The sequence below is a fragment of the Neoarius graeffei genome, chromosome 14, assembly GCF_027579695.1.
Source record: "Neoarius graeffei isolate fNeoGra1 chromosome 14, fNeoGra1.pri, whole genome shotgun sequence".
Taxonomy (NCBI): domain Eukaryota; kingdom Metazoa; phylum Chordata; class Actinopteri; order Siluriformes; family Ariidae; genus Neoarius; species Neoarius graeffei.
The window spans coordinates 63,297,655-63,317,853 of NC_083582.1; the positions used below are offsets into that span (position 1 = coordinate 63,297,655).

General features: G+C 40.5%; 1 protein-coding gene across 1 annotated transcript in view; it reads right to left on the minus strand.

The window, feature by feature from the left end:
- The window catches only part of rhoq (ras homolog family member Q), a 44,150-nt gene that overhangs the window by 2,793 nt on the left and 21,158 nt on the right, over nucleotides 1-20,199 (minus strand). Inside the window, exons 3-4 of the mRNA XM_060940211.1 lie at nucleotides 12,712-12,876; nucleotides 1,317-1,412 (exon numbers count right to left, since the gene is read on the minus strand). Of these exons, the coding sequence (XP_060796194.1) occupies nucleotides 1,317-1,412; nucleotides 12,712-12,876 (261 nt within the window). The remainder of the gene's footprint in view (nucleotides 1-1,316; nucleotides 1,413-12,711; nucleotides 12,877-20,199) is intronic.

Genomic DNA, 20,199 nt, shown 5'->3' on the forward strand with positions numbered 1-20,199 from the left:
CATGTTGCGGTTCAAGTTCTGAATAGCCACAGTCTGAGTGCCGACAGCTCTGCCCACCACTTCAATCATGTCGGGCAGCTTTATGGGGCTTTGATTTTTAATCTCTCATTCATTCATATTTTATATATGAGAATGAGAGATTAAAAAAAGATTACTCACTCATTCTTAAAAACAGAAATAAATTTACATACAGATAAAATATTTATCTATCCAATCGTGCGCTCTGGTTGGCTACTCTACTACTAGGATATCAGCTCATATACCATGAGTAGAGAAAAACAAAATGGTGGAGGGTTTTGCCGAACCAACCGAGGACAAAACAAGATCAACTGTGAGCTACTGCTCACTTCGGTATCCCCCCATTCTCGCTTATATCAGAATGCAAGCAATTGAAGGAATAGGACACTTATTATGAATGTTGACTTCAACAAATAATTAACCCTGAAACAAGTAAGTAAAGAGCAGTGTCTCTCCCCAGGGATTTCAAATAGCATCCTGGCAAACTGTCATTTTGAAATAGCATCAAAATCCACCCTATGTTTCGTAAATACATGAAGTCAGTAAACAGGAAGTTGATGTGCGACAGACCTGAAAACGGTATATAAGGTATAGAACCCCAGGCTGAAGTTTGGTACCAAGTGGATATGATTTGTGGTTGCTGAGAAAAAGGGTGTTTCAGACAGACGGAGGTAAACCAGTATATCCCCCTCCTTCGGAGTGGGGGTATTATAATAATAATAATAATAATAATAAATAATAATAACAACTCTACTCGAAAACAAAACCCCAAAAAATACAAAAAAAGCAACAAAATATGGAATAAAAGTATTTGATGGTAAGAACATATATATGGTTTTTTTTTCAAGAATTATAACATTTTTCACAAATTGCTACTGTCATTTCACCGGTTTGATTACATTCTAAGTGGAAATGATTTTCGGACTTTTTGTATAAAGTTTTTATCAAATTTGCGAAAAATAAAAATGCTCCGTTTCTCAAAATCCAGTGAATATGGATAGAATAAAACAGTTATTCCACTCAATCTTGTCGTACATGGCTTATAGCCAACTCGGTGCAACGCACCTCGTCAGCTATCAGCTCATGTACAACTCGATTTCGTGGAATAATTGTTAAATATCCAGTAGATAATTATGTAGCAGCGTAACATCTGCCTAGTGTCTGAAATGCATCAACAGCTGTCTTCCCTCATCCCCTAGTGAGTGCTCCATGTAGTGAAGACTATATAATGAGAGAGTGAACTAGTGGACAATCCGAACACGACACTCGTTTTGACTTGTCCTTTTTTTGTGCCTTACCTCTTTTGCCAACTTCTGCCCCTGTTCTGTCACTATGGGCTTCTCCTTCACATCATTCAACTTTGTGATGGTTTTGGGGTCATCTCTCAGATCAATCTGTAATATGGGAGGAAAAAAAAATAAAGAAAGAAAAAAAAGAAACATGTAAGGGGAGGGATGAGGTCAACTACAGTTCTCATTCTCAAAATTGAGAGCACTTTTAAACAAGTCCAAAACTTTTCATGGAGGCAGCAAGAGGAGCGAGTGGTTAACTATATGAGCACATGTGGTCTATGCATCTCGATTCCCAGGGTGGTGGATGGGATTCCATATGTCGAGGTTTGTTTTTAGAGCATAAGGCTCCAGGATATCTGAGCCAAAGCCAGATGCTAGCGTTCATCTGCACACACACACACTGCCCTTTGCCCTAAAAAGCTCCCTTATAGTAGACTGGAAGGATCTCAGTCTCTTCATATCTTGTCATTTACTAAAGTTTTTTTTTTAAAGTATACCGACAGTGGTGCTTGAAAGTTTGTGAACCCTTTAGAATTTTCTATATTTCTGCATAAATATGACCTAAAACATCAGATTTTCACACAAGTCCTAAAAGTAGATAAAGAGAACCCAGTTAAACAAATGAGACAAAAATATTATACTTGGTCATTTATTTATTGAGGAAAATGATCCAATATTACATATCTGTGAGTGGCAAAAGTATGTGAACCTTTGCTTTCAGTATCTGGTGTGACCCCCTTGTGCAGCAACAACTGCAACTAAACGTTTGCGGTAACTGTTGATCAGTCCTGCACACCGGCTTGGAGGAATTTTAGCCCATTCCTCCGTACAGAACAGCTTCAACTCTGGGATGTTGGTGGGTTTTCCCCTCACATGAACTGCTTGCTTCAGGTCCTTCCACAACATTTCCATTGGATTAAGGTCAGGACTTTGACTTGGCCATTCCAAAACATTAATTTTATTCTTCTTTAACTATTCTTTGGTAGAACGACTTGTGTGCTTAGGGTCGTTGTCTTGCTGCATGACCCACTTTCTCTTGAGATTCAGTTCATGGACAGATGTCCTGACATTTTCCTTTAGAATTTGCTGGTATAATTCAGAATTCATTGTTCCATCAATGATGGCAAGCCGTCCTGGCCCAGATGCAGCAAAACAGGCCCAAACCATGATACTACCACCACCATGTTTCACAGATGGGATAAGGTTATAATTCTGGAATGCAGTGTTTTCCTTTCTCCAAACATAACGCTTCTCATTTAAACCAAAAAGTTCTATTTTGGTCTCATCCGTCCACAAAACATTTTTCCAATAGCCTTCTGGCTTGTCCACGTGATCTTTAGCAAACTGCAGACAAGCAGCAATGTTCTTTTTGGAGAGCAGTGGCTTTTTCCTTGCAACCCTGCCATGCACACCATTGTTGTTCAGTGTTCTCCTGATGGTGGACTCATGAACATTAACATTAGCCAATGTGAGCAAGGCCTTCAGTTGCTTAGAAGTTACCCTGGGGTCCTTTGTGACCTTGCCGACTATTACACGCCTTGCTCTTGGAGTGATCTTTGTTGGTCGACCACTCCTGGAGAGGGCAACAATGGACTTGAATTTCCTCCATTTGTACACAATCTGTCTGACTGTGGATTGGTGGAGTCCAAACTCTTTAGAGATGGTTTTGTAACCTTTTCCAGCCTGATGAGCATCAACAACGCTTTTTCTGAGGTCCTCAGAAATCTCCTTTGTTCTTGCCATGATACACTTCCACAAACATGTGTTGTGAAGATCAGACTTTGATAGATCCCTGTTCTTTAAATAAAACAGGGTGCCCACTCACACCTGATTGTCATCCCATTGATTGAAAACACCTGACTCTAATTTCACCTTCAAATTAACTGCTAATCCTAGAGGTTCACATACTTTTGCCACTCACAGATATGTAATATTGGATCATTTTCCTCAATAAATAAACGACCAAGTATAATAATTTTTGTCTCATTTGTTTAACTGGGTTCTCTTTATCTACTTTCAGGACTTGTGTGAAAATCTGATGTTTTTAGGTCATATTTATGCAGAAATATAGAAAATTCTACAGGGATCACAAACTTTCAAGCACCACTGGATATAAAACATTAGACATTTTCAAGTACAAGAATAGTAACAGCCTTTTCTGAGACATTCTGGAGGTGCAGCAGTTGTGTGTTATACATGTATTCATTTCACACGGTTTCACTAAAATCCATGCCTTGAAAAGAGGTGTCAATGGAAAGCATATACGCTAATGTATACATGCACTGATTATAAAAACAAGTACATATTCAAGTGCTGGAAAGAACATAATGTTCTGTTTATGAACCATCAAACTGCTTACTTTTACATATTATATGTGAAGTATAATTACACACCCTGATGTACAGTGTATTATGCTTGGTTCACACATTGGCGTTTCAGCTATGTGTATGTACGGTGTATCAGGATACATGGCAGTAAGAAAGGAACATCACAGCATCGCCAGCTTATGTAGCTAATACTCTAGGATGTGCGACACGATCTCCTTGTACGCCAGGGTGCGGCATATTTTTTAAGTCCACACTTAAAAATCCGTCGTGGATACGTAGCAGGTTTGATACGTCATACATACAGCGTAAAAACGGAAGCTACGCAGCAGAAACATTGCTCAAACACCTATTACACCGTGTGAACGCTTTAGCTGATGTGTCTAATGAAGGTGGCTCCGGGGCTGGCTGGGTGGATGCGGCTAATGTCTGCCCTCTTCTCTTGCCCTTCTTGGGTCCTGACTTCTTCGCTGGCATGATGCTTTCTTGACTGATGAATGACAACGAATGCAACATGGGGCCCCCTTTTATACCCACCTGTGAACACTGCAGGTACGCTGCAGCAACGTCACACACAAGAACAAAACGGTTACGCCGCGGCAGCACATCATACGCCACGCATACGCCTCAGTACGCCATAACTTTACGTCCCTTGAAACCCATACAAACCCCAGATATGCCACAGAAACATTACAGGACTTTAATTTTGGACAAAATACACCTCATTTCTTGGCATTTGACCGACACGCTGCTTATGTGGCAAGATACGAGACAGTGTGATAGTAGCCTTAGGTTACATCTAAATAAAATAGAGGAAGCCCATGGCCTAATGGTTAAAGAAGCAGCTTTGGGACCAAAAGGTCACCGGTTTGATTCCCTGGACCAGCAGGAATTGCCCTTGAGAAAGGCACCTAACCCTCTACTGCTCCCAGGCTGCTCTGGGTATGTCGTACATCACTCTGGATAAGAGTCTGTGCTAAATGCCTGTAATGTAATTTAACGTACATCTGCATAATATACACAGCTTAATTTACTCGGGTGTAGTGTTGCTAAGACGATCACTGAAGTATGACAGTGATTTAGGAGCTGTAGTTGTAGTTACATGGGCAAACTACAGACAGAAATCAGCCTGTCGTGTGTCTAACTGCTTGTCGAATGTAGATCAGGTGAATTTATAGGTTGCTTTACTGTGGGCTTCGCAATAAAAATACAAGATGGAAACGTCCGAAATTAATGGCTCTTCTCTCTCCTCTCCTTTTCACGTCCCTAAGCTGATTACTACGCTGAATTTTCTCTAAATTTTCTTGTACTTTGTAAATTAACAATTAAAAATATTCAGTAACCTCAACCTCAACCATGAAAGATCAGGAAGTTGGACCAATGGAAAGAGACAGTGTCCAAGTTAGTCATTAACAAATATACTGGAATAATGATTGTTTCTGATTATTTGGCTAATCAGGATTTCAACTCACGTACTTGTTATTGTATTTAAAATGTTGAAAAGAAACTGATGAATACTGGTGGCATGGACACTCATCCTGATTTTAGCTGTTAAGTAAAAATCATTCACTGATTTTACACAACTTTGGTGAAGGGAGCTGAATGAACAAGAGTAATCCTGCAAGTCAGACTTCAAGCTTTGCTAGAGTCTGGTCCGTTTTGTTTCTTGACCAACTACTTTTCCAAAAAGAAGCAATCTGACCGACATGGCAGATGACCAACTATACAGCTTTCCCACAGCCTGTCAGAGCCTGTCAGCAAACATGGGAGATCATCTTGTTTACTCACAACTAAAAGCTTCTCACAAAACACTTTTTAACTTCATAAGCTGAAATTCTGGTAACTTTTTTTTAATTAATTTTTTTTTAGTCCAGTGACTACATCTTGCGGAAACGTATTGCTGCCACACCAGGGAAAAAAAAAAAAAAACAGTATCATGTAATAACGTGAAAAATATATCGTTATAACAAACTTTTCACGTTATTACGCAATACTCATTTTTATTAGCTCATCCAGCTTGGCCTGGATGAGCTTAAGTGATCACGCGTCATCCGTCCATCGTCCACAATTTACAAAAATAGCTACTTCTCCTGCAGGATTGATCGAATTTCCATCAAACTCACAATGTTCCCCAAGTGGATGTGCATAAAAGTTGTCAAGATGGTGGCGCTACCTGTCATATTTAAGATTTCATGGACATCTTGGCCAGTATGAGCTACAACCTCGTTGGTGCTTCCCGCCCCGGTGTGGCAGCAATACGCTTCTGTATCATCTTACTCCAAAACACTTTGTTTTCTTGTTGAAAGCCAGTAAATGGACACCGAGAACTCTAGACAGCCAATCAGATTGTAAACAGAAAAGTGTTCCACGGATGGAACATCTGAGCCTGAGAACTGAACAAAAGGGACTTTTTTTTTCCCCAAAATAAAATGCAACAATGCATTTTTTTGCCCAAATGTGAAAGGGATTACGTAATAAACTGCTTCTAATATACACTATAAATCGCCAAATTTGTGGACTCCTGACCATCACATCCCTATGTGCTTGTTGAAAATCCTGTTCCAGACTTAGTCATCCTTTACTGTTATAATAAGCTCCGTTCGTCTGGGAAGGCGTTTGACTAGATTTCGGAATGTGGCTGTGGGGATTTGCCCATTCAGCCATGGGAGTATTAGTGAAGTCAGGTCTGACGTGCACTCGGCATTTCATTTCATCCCATAACGTTTTCACTGGGGTTGAGGTCCGGGATCTCAATGTGCAGGACATTCGAGTTCTTCCATTTCAACCTTGTCTTCATGGAGCTTGTCATGTTAGAAAATGTTTAGGTCCTTTTAGTTCTAGTGAAGGAAATTGTAAATGCTACAGCTATAGTTTGAGGAAGGCCCATATATGGGTGTGATAATCAGGTCAGATCAGGTGTCCACATACTTTTGATCATATATTAGTATAGATGTTCTTTGGGTACACTATCAACACCAGTGAGAACTTGCCCAGACCTAAACAGAGCTTCTGACCGTCGTGATGTTGCTTATCTTCTGAACATCCTCTCCCTGCGCAACAGGTGACATCACTTAACACGAATGATGGATCCATCCTAATTTAATGGGCTGCAGCTTCTAAAGGACAATCGATGCTCATTAAGCAGGTCTCTCCCTCCCCCAGTACGAGTGAGCAAGTCATTTACAGCCTCACCATGTTTGACTAATAGTCAGACAGGTGGAAAATCTAACCCAAATATGGCAGAATGGGAATCTTCCTGGCAGATGACGTTTTACCCATCCAAACGCTCAGTTATGTGAATGACTCATATCATCTCATCTCATTATCTGTAGCCGCTTTATCCTTCTACAGGGTCGCAGGCAAGCTGGAGCCTATCCCAGCTGACTACGGGCGAAAGGCGGGGTACACCCTGGACAAGTCGCCAGGTCATCACAGGGCTGACACATAGACACAGACAACCATTCACACTCCCATTCACACCTACGGTCAATTTAGAGTCACCAGTTAACCTAACCTGCATGTCTTTGGACTGTGGGGGAAACCGGAGCACCCGGAGGAAACCCACGCGGACACTGGGAGAACATGCAAACTCCACACAGAAAGGCCCTCGCCGGCCACGGGGCTCGAACCCGGACCTTCTTGCTGTGAGGCGACAGCGCTAACCACTACACCACCGTGCCGCCCCTTGTGAATGACTCATAAGAAAAAAAAAATCCATACAGCACCAGGATAAAAGTTAAGCGATACAGTGCTCCAGGAGGTGAAACATCATCCATACTTTGGGGGCTGAGTTATCAGATGATCTTAGCTGGGCAAAACACAGAAATCAAACTGTTGCCAAGTCAAACAAAAGGCGGCACAGTGGTGTAGTGGTTAGCACTGTCCCCTCACAGCAAGAAGGTTCTGGGTTCGAGCCCAGTGGCCAACAAGGGCCTTTCTGTGTGGAGTTTGCATGTTCTCCCCGTGTCTGTGTGGGTTTCCTCCGGGTGCTCCGGTTTCCCCCACAGTCCAAAGACCCGCAGTTAGGTTAACTGGTTAGCTACTCAATTGTCCATAGGTGTGAATGGTTGTTTCCCAAGCCCAGAAATGGGAGGGTTGTGGAAGGGCAGGCATCTGGTGTAAAACTATGCTCAAATTAACAGGGCTCGGCATTAACTTTTAAACCCACTTGCCCTGAGGGGCAAGTGAGGGTTAATTTCCACTTGCCCCCTATTTTGTGAGTACTACTTTTTTTTTTTTTTAGGAAAACCATAGAATAGTTGTGAATTGCAACATAAAATTAAGCTCACACATTGACTTGAAGTTTGGTTATTGATCAAGTTTGTTAAGTTTGGTCATTGGTTACTTTTTACTTTTAATGGACAATAACTTTTATAATTGTTTTTCTTCTTAAGCAAACTCTTCCATCCTCACTTCCGACTTTCTGTTTTTGTAAAATACATTTTAAATACAATCGTGAATTTCTCTGGAGTTTTCAGGCTGAGCTCCTCTCGTCGTATTCTTTAACCACTCATTTCCTCGTTGTTCTTGAAGCATTTGCTTCTATTTGTTAACATTTTTCTTGATAGCAGGGAGACAGTAATACCTTTTATCTATTTCTCTGTTTGAACAAGCAAAAACAGCGCAAAAATTAACCATATTGAAGACAGATTAAGCCTTGCTTACATGAAAGACGGTGTCTGTCTGACCCCAGCTGTAATTATCGCGTGCTGAGTGACATTATGCACAAGGGGTCTATAAAACAGTACGTGTACCATATTACAACAGCGGGGGGATATAAAATAACTTGCAAAGCAGTAAATGAAACAGAGACTAAGAAAACAGCCAAAACATAATGGCGGATACGTTGTGAGGGACGATTTTGTATGTCACGTGCTTGGAAACCATGGAAGCAAACCATGAACAAATCAACATCATAAGCTAACCGACAATAAGGGCCCGGTCCCATAGCACCGATAACTATACCTAGAACTACAACTATGACTATACCGCTGCCTGAATTTAGTTCCAGTCTGGAGCAGAAACACCACAACTACAATCCCCACTATAATATCACTTGGTCCTGACACTCAGGGAAATAAATGCATGCAACTTAGGAAGAGTCATGGAAGTTTTTTCCAAGTAGTAGCACATTATTCCAGGTCATACTGTACAGCTCGGACTTCAAAACAACCCATGAACACACTCCAGTGGTTGATAAAACACGGATAGGTCACGGACTACAGAAATATACAGAGTGGTTACGGATTTTAATACGGATGCATCATGGATGCTAATAATTTACGGACTGGTCACAGATGGTTCAGTATATTACAGATTGGTTACCGATTTCATACGGATGATGCATCACGGATTAAAAAATTAAGAAGTCGTCTAAAACAATTAAAATGTTTGGACTGCCGAAGTTTATAATTAAAATATCTTACCTGCATTTATATGTTTACTTTATTAAATTACTACTGAGATTTCACAGAAAATATCACGTATCCATGAAAAGATCCGTGCTTTGTATTATATTTTTTATTTTCTGTGAATCTGTATTCCGTGACTTCATGATACAACAAGGATGTATAAAGACACCCGGGGAAAATAGCACATGCTCAGAGAACATCACATGTAAACAATTACCTGATTGGTCAGATTTTTTATTTATTTTTTTTTAAATCGGATCAGGTCCAGGTCTGGGGGAAAAAAATTAAAAAAATTCAAATTAATAAAAAAAAAAAAAAAAAAAAAGAGCTCCAGAAGCAATCTCACTGATACGGATAAACCCGAGCATGGGCTATAGGTATCGTTATCGGTCTGGTGTGACCACCAAGCACATAAACTACAGGGGACCAATTTATTTATAGTCATAGTTGTAGTTAGAGTTATAAGTATCATGGGACCAGGCATTAATATTCAGACAAACAAGGACTGTTACCGCTTCTCATTATATCCAAGAACTATCCCACAATGGAACTTACTCCTCTCAGATGTTACAACTGCCAAAGACGTCTCTGCAGTTAAGGATCTGCTTGCCAGTGTTAAAATATAAGTGGACGATCTGGACATGTATAACCACTTATGGAGGCGGTTTGTGCGGGAACAACAAGACAAGACAAGAACGTTGAGCGACATAAATCCATGTGTGATGTACAGTATATGATCCATATTTGGTGTGTGAAGACCATCCTTCAGAGAAATGATCCGCTAGGCCATTACAGTAGCGTGCAATAAAAACTGATTTAGAGCTATGGGAGACAGCTACTGTGTACAAGGACATACCAGAAGTGATAGTCCTGACCTACAATCCCTTACCACTCTGTTTTTCCACTTGATATCATGGGGAGATGAAAGCTGGCAAAAGATCAGTTGAGCTCAGTTTTATGTCAGCTGATGCAGGAGATGACTTTGAACCAGAAAGACTTTTACTTAACTTCTAAGCGTTCTTTGTATTATCTGAAATAACAAATGTTATTACAAAATTTATAGGAACGACAGGAAAATGTAAAGTCAACAACAGGATGGTGCAATGCAGCTCGATATGAAGCAGAGTTACTATTACCACCCTGAAGTTGATTTTTTCTTCAAGTGTTTTATAACCACCCCAGTTTACAAACAATTACTTTTTTTTTTGTTAAAGGATGACATATTACTCATTTTATCCATTTACTACTGTGGAAATTCTTTAAAACAAATTAGTTCCTGTTATCACTTTCTTATAGCAGCTATAAACGGTCATTCCCTCATGAGCATGTCACCAAGACATGAAAATCCCTCCAACTTAAACGTCTAAAAACGTAACAGAACACCCTAACCGCTGATGCTAACACTGGAGACTCCTCCAACAACGCTAAATAAAAGGTTTCTTCACAGAAACCTTCGCAGCATCAACGATGACATCATTAATCTGTTTATCTGGAGCATATGCGAGATAAGTGAGGAGCTGTTACTACAGAAATAATAACCCATTAGAAAGCGTGCATTAATATAAACCTATGATTAGCCTTGTAGTCAGATCTACTATAATATATATATATATATATATATATATATATATATATATATATATATATATATATATATAATACTACCATTATTAAAAAAAATTATTCAACAACTTCTGACCAATCAGAATAGAGCATTCAGCAGGACTAGGGTATAAGATTCAATGAAAGAGTCACTCAAAAATGTAGTTTATTGTTATGCTTTGGCACTTTAAATGAAATTACACAATAGCAGTGGTATCAACCTGGTGTCAAACTCTGCTGAATATTGTTGCCTAGTGTTTACATGATTTCTTTAAAAACAGCCATAACCAGATACATAAAGCATATCATGCAGTGCAATGCAGTCTGATAGCAAAATTCTCAAGAGGACACTTGAACCCTTTCACCACTACGTAACTTCAAATACAGGCTACACTATATAACTTTTTATTCTATCCACATTCACTGGATATGAGCAATTGCACGCTCTGATTGGCTACTCTACTACTAGGCTATCAGCTCATATACCACGAGTAGAGAAAAACAAAATGGCGGAGCGTGTTGCTGAGCCAACCGAGAACGAAATAAAAAGTCTACTTGAAAACAAAACCCCCCAAAAAAGGCAACAAAATACGGAAAAAGTATTTGATGGTAAGAACGAATCTTTATTTTTCAAGAATTATTATAATTATAGCATTTTTCACAAATTGCTACTGTCATTTCACTGGTTTGTTTACATTCTTCATCTTTAAGTGTTAAAATTTGTTGAATTTTTTTTAGACTGGTTCAAAAGTTCAAAGAAGTTTGAAAATTACATAATTGAAATGTCCAAGAAAGAATTAAATAAAACGTCTAAAGCTATTGTACACCTCGGCATGACAGCAATACGGCACTTTCTACAAAGATACAAACACCAAAAGTCAATTCGTGCAGCCATGGATAAGTTTTTAAGAAGTCCACTGAAGCGGAAATGATTGTCGGACATTATAAAAAGTTTTTAATTTATCGAATTTGCAAAAAATAAAAATGCTCAGTTTCTCAAAATCCAGTGACTATGGATATAATAAAACAGTTGATATGTATACAACGTTTCATGAAGATATCTTGAGTAGTTTTAAAGATATGACCCGGAAAAGAAAACGTGACCAGACGGACGGAACCCATTTCTATATCTCCCCACCCAATAAATATAGTGAACTAGAATGTGTGCCATACAGTCATGTTTGGTATCGTTGGAATCTAGAGGAATTCTGCTTTGAGATTATGCAACACTTATGAGGTTAAACTGAACACAGATAAATCTGCACTTTATCCATGAAGATTTACCAAAAGGAAAGATGTGTAACCCTAATTAACATAAGTTAAAGGAGAACTGAAGGCAAATTTATGATGAAAATTCCATTTCTTATTTTATTAAATATAGGAATGCATTTTTGATCGCTATTTTGTCACTGCTATAGCAAGTTGAGTGTTTGAAATATGCTATGTAATATATCAGTCCATATGTTAAAGCAATGGCCATAAACGAGATTCACCGAGACCTGTGCGAGACATCATAGGACGGAAGTAAAATGTACAGCGGAAATCAAAGTGACCAACATCTGCCAACGTTGTCAAAAGACGCGCACGCCTTCTTTCGAATGCTGACGTAATCAAGCCGGAAGTTTTGTTTGTTTTGATAGCAATCAGGAAAGTTTGAAGAAAGTAGGCAGTAATCGTCATTTAAACTCATTTTTGTGCAATATTTAGTTTGGAAAACAGTTTTCAAAATGGCGGCACTGACACCTGGCGGACACTTCACGTTTTGAAGTCTCACACAAGTCTTGTGAAGATCGCACGGATAAGCGACACCTGCCGTGGACCAAACGATCTAAATTCAACACTGCTAAAAACCCAAATAGGCCGATAAGTATAATATTTAATTGCAATTAGTTGCCAATACAAGTCACGATATAAGGTTACTAAAACCGAAAATGTAATTGAATAACATGTTAATTAAGACATAAAGCAAGTTTAAAAATGACTTCAGTTCTCCTTTAACATTGTGCTTATTTAAATTACATCGTAGGAAATCCTGGGGAAAGGGTTAAAGGTGAAGGAGAATACCTGAGTGCCAATGAGCAAGTAGGGGACGTTGGGTGCATATTCCTGCAGCTCAGGGACCCACTCCTCCCTCACGTTCTGGAAACTGGCCGGATTCACCACGGAGAAGCAAATCAGGAAGACATCCGTCATGGGGTAAGACAAGGGACGGAGGCGATCATAGTCCTCCTATGGGGAAGGATACAGAGTGATCATGTGAGCAGGTCTGGGAGACATTTTGACTTGATTTGGAGACAAAAGTGGATCTTTCTTTTGCACTGTGTAAAGACTTGCAAAGCCACTTTGACAAATCAAATCAATAAAGGAATACTCCAGAATTTTTCCACCATTATCAGTGTAATATCTACTCCATCTGTTGTGTAAGAGTGATCACTTATTATTTGCCTTTATTGAGAAAACAGGAAGAAATGTGTTTAATTGCTATTTCACTTACAATGGAAAATCTAAGAACGGTTGTATTTTTTGCAAAACCTTTTCACTAATACATTAGTCGGATTTGAAAATCAAGATCTAAATCGTTCTTTCACAGACTCAATTACATTTACAGAGGGAAGCATATGATTCATGTTGGGCTGATGGGACATGACTAACATAAAACCTTGAGAAAGTAGAAATAATCGGAATTACTTTAACTCCAATGTTGGAAAGGTTGGATAAAACTCAATAAGAATGTCTGCCTCATCCAAAGACCTTAATGTGAGAGTATAATGGTTGGATCTCTTGAGATCTTTACTCATGGAATTCATTGCCCTTAGACCTCCATTACTGGTGAGACTGAGAAAAGAACGGATGTTCATTTTTTCTTCCTCGGTACATGGAGGCGTGTTGAAATTCTTGTTTGTGATAATCGCTCAGATAGATAAAAAATTAAAGTTGGAAAACACTAGACAATTCTTTTAAACCCAAGAACCTGGTTTTACATCGGCCTGATCCTAGAGAAGACGTTAATCTGATTTAGATTAGAATTTATGACCCAGATATTTGCGTTTTAATTAATTTGCATTCATTTGTGGGCTCGAACAGGCTGCAGAATGAGTACAACACCAAAGTGTGCTTTAGAAACCAGAGACCGTAGACACTACAAGTGATAAGCCTGGAATTACAGGGAACATGTGACTGATATTTTTGGCACCGTGTGTGTGTGATATTTATATTATATGGACACGAGTGTTTTACTGGGAAATACACCACTCGTATTTTTCATACACCTCAGACATGGAGGACAAAAACCGTGACGTGTCACTCATGAGGAAATCAATGAATCGTTTTGATAAATTTAGGTAATTTTTGTTTGTGAATGTGTCTATGTAATAAAAAGAAAATCACACATTGGCTTGAAGCTATGAAGTTTATCTTCTCGTGTTGAAAAACTTGCATTTTTCATATGAAATACATCGCGGATCAGAGTGACACATTTAAATAACACTGGCTGGCGTTGAGTGGTCTATCAGATATATTCCATTCAGCTAACATGATATTGAACAAGTTGAAGACGAGTAGCTGAATGGAATATATCTGATATACCATGAAAAAAGCCAGCCAATATTATTATTATCATTATTATTATTGGGCGGCACGGTGGTGTAGTGGTTAGCGCTGTTGCCTCACAGCAAGAAGGTCCGGGTTCGAGCCCCGGGGCTGGCGAGGGCCTTTCTGTGCGGAGTTTGCATGTTCTCCCCGTGTCCGCATGGGTTTCCTCCGGGTGCTCCGGTTTCCCCCACAGTCCAAAGACATGCAGGTTAGGTTAACTGGTGACTCTAAATTGACCGTAGGTGTGAATGTGAGTGTGAATGGTTGTCTGTGTCTATGTGTCAGCCCTGTGATGACCTGGCGACTTGTCCAGGGTGTACCCCGCCTTTCGCCCGTAGTCAGCTGGGATAGGCTCCAGCTTGCCTGCGACCCTGTAGAAGGATAAAACGGCTAGAGATAATGAGATGAGATGAGATTATTATTATTATTATTATACATACACATTCCTTTCGGGTATTAAACACGTCTTTCTCTTTCAATATTCTCTTAAAATCTTCCGTATTTAACGAAGCAAACCTAGCGGCCATATTTGTTTACAAACTGTCACAGTCGCTTACTAGTGCTGAAGTTTTACATCTCCGACGTGTGACGTCATGTCGTCTTGACAACCATGCAATATCGTAAACCGTATTCAATGCTCATTCTCCATTGGGTAGTGACGTAATACACATAGGATAAGCGATATGCTAACAATATCGCATGCTATCGAACCAAATGAATGAAACCCGCTAGAAGGGAATAGAACATGCTTTTATTCCACTGAAAAAGTGTCCTGTATGGATAATAATTCCTGATATTTCACTCCCAGTGTTTTCCCGCCGTGTTGTCAACATGGTGAACCGGTTAAAAATTAAAATTCTTTTATAGGAGATTAAACCTTTGTTCCAACACATAAGGACTCGGACTTCCGCAAATTTTCGACCGGCTTACTCCAGTCCTTGTCAAGGAATGACCCTGCGCTTCCGGCACGTGACTTTATGCGATTGGAGCAGAGGATCAAAGGTCGTCGATAACCGGAACCTCCCCCGTCTTTGTTTAGAGTCGGTTGAAGGGCCCTGATGTACATGGCTTCTTTTACTCCTCTAGTGAAAAAAGTTGGTTCACTGTCTAGTATTTCCATTGTGTCGAGCGTGACTGCATGTCCTGGTGATTCTAAATGAATGTGTTGTGACACCTCGGACGTTGTCGAGCTGGGTCGTTTGCGTTCTGAGAACCTGGTTTTCAACGAGTGTTCTGTTTCTCCTATGTAACTTTCTCTACACTGGCCTTTGGAAGTTTTTCCCTGGCAAGGAATCCGGTATACAACAGTCTGTCGGAAGAAGAGGGTCATTCCTTGACAAGGACTGGAGTAAGCCAGTCGAAAATCCGGGCAAGTCCGAGTCATGTGTTGTAACAAAAGTTTAATCTCTATAATGTCGTTTACCAACACAGATGAGTCTACACGCGGATTAAAATTCTTTTGATTAACTTAATATAAAGAACGTTACACAGTGGCGCAAAGATATGAGGTTTATCTTCTCGTGTTGAAAAATATTTATTTGTTTCACTCACTCATGAATATGTTCACCACTCGAAGATAAACTTCATATCTTCGCACAACCGTGTGATATCATACGTGTGTGTGTGTACGTGCACATGTGTGCGCACAAGTTTATGGAAGTTATTCATGGTTCTTATTTCAAGTCTGAGCATCTCCACTGTATCAGAGTACGCCTGTGGCCATGCAGACATCGCTGTAGAAATGTTTCATTAAGTGACAGGCGCTTGTCAGCACCGGCCCAGCGCCGCTCTGGAGGCGTAAAGCTGAGATGGCTTCGTTTAAAAAACTGAAGCTGTGCACTCTGTTGAAACAGCATTACATCATTTTCACATAATTATTGACTCGACCTCTAAACAGCTGACAGTCACACTTATTACCGTTGCCCCTTTTTTGACCAGTGCTGCCCTTCTGCTTCTTCAGAACAAAGTGCATGACCTCATCGAGCCTCGGCGACACCAGCTCCCTGCACTGACTCACATCGACAGACGAGTCTCATTATTTCTTACACACAGCAGACCTCTGCTATAGTCATTCAAAAAACAGAAGAACACTACAAACTGGTGTATTATTTTTTAATCTGGTGGGTCTAAGTTCAAAGCAGAATTGTCCTGTTTATAATCTTTTCCTGCTTATTGGAACAGAACCGAGATACACAGTATAGAGCAGGTGTTTCTGTGGTGTGACCACACATGTATGCATGTCTCTGTGGGCGAGTGGGGTTTATAAATATAACCCTCAACTGTTCCTTTGGCCTGTTGAAACATTCTGGAGGGAGGGAGGGAACGTGGAGTATTACTTACAGCTGGCTTCTACCCAGACAAACTCATCATCCACCCACCAGATCTCTCTGGATCATTTGCTAGAACTCGTGTTTGTGATGCAGTGCATGATTTGCGAGGTTCACGAGATTCATTAGTTCATTGATAGTAAAGTTTAGATGTAGATGTGTTCCGACACAGATTTAAACAGCATTGATTTAAAAGGCTATTAGATTTAAAAGGCTGCCCTGGTTACGCCTTGGAGCAGGTTACCAGTGGCAACGATCTGGATCTCGTTAATAATGAAGAAGTCATTTCAAAGGCTGCACACACAGGTATATATGTGTGTATGCGCGTATATAGTGTGCATGTTCAGCCAGCTCTTTTAAAAGCTGAGGGAAATGTACTGGAACAAAGAAAGACAGCAGTCTAATGCAGCGAACCTGGAAACACCCTTCCCTCTGTGGCTTAAGCATTACCATAAAGCTTTCTCTCTCTCTCTCTCCAACAACTGCAGCTTGCTTCAGACAGCTCACAGCAGGCAAAGCTCACACAGATCAGTACACACACCAGCACTCTCAAAGCTCGCTTTCTCCACAATAGTGTCGTTTGTAAAGCACACTCCCACACATGCAGACGTTTCTGTGCCGGGTACATTACTAGCAATTTGATTACAATCCAGGGTGCCAAGATTTTATGCATTGTTTTTCTTTCTGTAGCAGTCTGCATTATGGTTTTCCCAAGGCTTTTAAATCACATGCGTAATGTATTTCCAGTCATGCTTATTTCAAACCAGAAAATGTTCATCTAGCCTGTGTTCTAATCCAATTATGGTATTTCGTGCAGCAATACATCTAAGAAGCTATCTCGGACGTACAGGAATCCAGCGCTCTCTATTGCTCCGAAGCAATCGCTATCACACACAAACACACACACACACACACACACACACACACACACACACACACACAGAGAGTGATGTGTTCTATGGACCTGGAATTGAATGTCTGTGCAGCAGTGGGTTACCTTTCCTGCCTTTACAGCTCCTCAGAGATCAGGTTCAGTTTCCGCTCGCACATTATCCACAAACACACACACAAATCAACACCTCCCCTACTGTCCTCTCCTACCCTTACCCTTGTATTTGACATGGGCTTGCCATCTGTAAAGCTTATGGTGGGCCTGAGCACTATTCTGAACAAAAAACACAGGCTGGTAAAGAGACAGAGAGAGAGAAAGAGGTAGAAAGTGTTTCATGCAAATGGTCCGAGATAACATTCAACTCATGGGCCAATGCTCAGTGCATATGTGCGAGTCTGTCATGGTGCATGAACTCACAGGATTTACACCGAGCCGTGGTCAAAGTGGAGAAAAATTTTCAAATAGGATGGTGGAACTCATCATAGCGGATGGCTAGCAAGCCGGTGTATAAATGTAACAGCCTAATTAAATAAAAGAGCGATGATTAAAAACAAGATTAGAATCTCACATTTACTGCTTTATTAATCCCAGACATCATTCTCTGCCCCAACTGTAAATTGCAAGTTTGACATCCACTACCAGCAAAGCTATCATCTGTGCGAATCTCATGAATTAAATTTTAAGTGGTATAATAAAATCAGGGCGGCACGGTGGTGCAATTGGTTAGCACTATCACCTCACAGCAAGAAGGTTCTGGGTTCGAGCTCAGCGGCTGGCGAAGGCCTTTCTGTGTGGAGTTTGCATGTTCTCCCCGTGTCTATGTAGGTTTCCTCCGGGTGCTCCGGTTTCCCCCCACAGTCCAAAGGCATGCAGGTTAGACTAATTGGTGGCTCTAAATTGACCGTAGGTGTGAATGGTTGTTTGTCTATGCGCGACTTGTCCAGGGTGTATCTCGCCCATAGTCAGCTGGGATAGGCTTCAGCTTGCCTGCGACCCTGTAGAACAGGATAAGTGGCTAATGGATGGATGGATAATGAAATCAATCAATCAATGCCAAGGCAGAGTTCGAGTTTTGTGCTGGGGTTGTAAGAGCAGACCAGTTATATTCACATTTATTCCATCCAGATTCACTGGATATGAGCAATCACGCGCTCCAATTGGCTACTCTACTACTAGGTTATCAGCTCATACACCGTCAGTAGAGAAAAACAAAATGGCAGAGCGTGTTGCTGAACCAACCGAGGATGAAATAACTCGAAAACAAAACCCCAAAAATTGCTATCAAGTATTTAAAAGAATCAGAAATAGCTAAGGGCGGCACGGTGGTGTAGTGGTTAGCGCCGTCACCTCACAGCAAGAAGGTCCGGGTTCGAGCCCCGTGGCCGGCGAGGGCCTTTCTGTGCGGAGTTTGCATGTTCTTCCCATGTCCGTGTGGGTTTCCTCCGGGTGCTCCGGTTTCCCCCACAGTCCAAAGACATCCAGGTTAGGTTAACTGGTGACTCTAAATTGACTGTAGGTGTGAATGTGAGTGTGAATGGTTGTCTGTGTCTATGTGTCAGCCCTGTGATGACCTGGCGACTTGTCCAGGGTGTACCCCACCTTTCGCCGGTAGTCAGCTGGGATAGGCTCCAGCTTGCCTGCAACCCTGTAGAACAGGATAAAGCGGCTAGAGATAATGAGATGAGATATAGCTAAAAGAATATAGCCCCCCCCCCCAAAAAAAAAGTCCTGTTCCACACTCCAGCCCAGTTGGTGGCAGTAATGCACCTTTAAATTGGTTTGCCAACCACCAAAAGAAAAAAAAAAACCCTAAAGAAGAAAACCCCACAAAATACATACAAAAAAAAGCAACAAAATATGGAATAAAAGTATTTAACAGGAAAAACAGCCCTATTTTTATTTTTCAAGAATTATTATAATAGCATTTTGCACAAATTGCTACTGTCATTTCACCGGTTTGTTTACATTCTAAGCGGAAATTATTGTCGGATGTTTTGTATAAAAGTTTTTATTGATCGAATTTGCAAAAAATTCAAATAAAAAAATGTTCCATTTCTCAAAATCCAGTGAATGTAGATAGAATAAAACAGTTATTCCACTCAATCTCGTCATACATGGCTCATAGCCAACTTGGCACGACGTGTCTCATTGCCCATCAGCTCATGTACGACTTGATTTCGTGGAATAACTTAAATGTACACAGCTTCTGGGTATGACATGGATAAATGCAGACTCTCGTTCTGACTGAGCCTACTGACATGAACAAACAAAACCACTAACACTGCTGACAAAGTCTTACTGCACTGTGCATTTCCTTTAGATCAGTTATTACACAACAAAGCAGAACTGATGTAATACCAAAAAGCTGAGCTTACCCAGTGCAGTACAAGCGTACACTTCAGGCAGTGGTTTTTAAAATAGGGGAAGTGCAGCAGTCTGTCAGCAGACAAAGCCAGCAGTACTGAACATGAGCTTGGTTATAGATCATTACCGGTCAGCTAATCAACATTACTTTACTAAGAGAGAAGAAAAGACTAGGTTTTGCTCCATGAACTCTGAATTAAATAAGTTTTAGGTATTCGTCCGCCCTCCTTTTTTAATTCTCAGTCTCTCCTCGTAAGTACATGCAGGTTTGAAAAGACTTTCCCAAAATCAGGTCCAAAACATTATCAGGGTCTGCAGGAAAGCAGCTAAGCTACCTACATTTCACTGAAGAAGATAGTGACAACTAGCTAGCTAGAC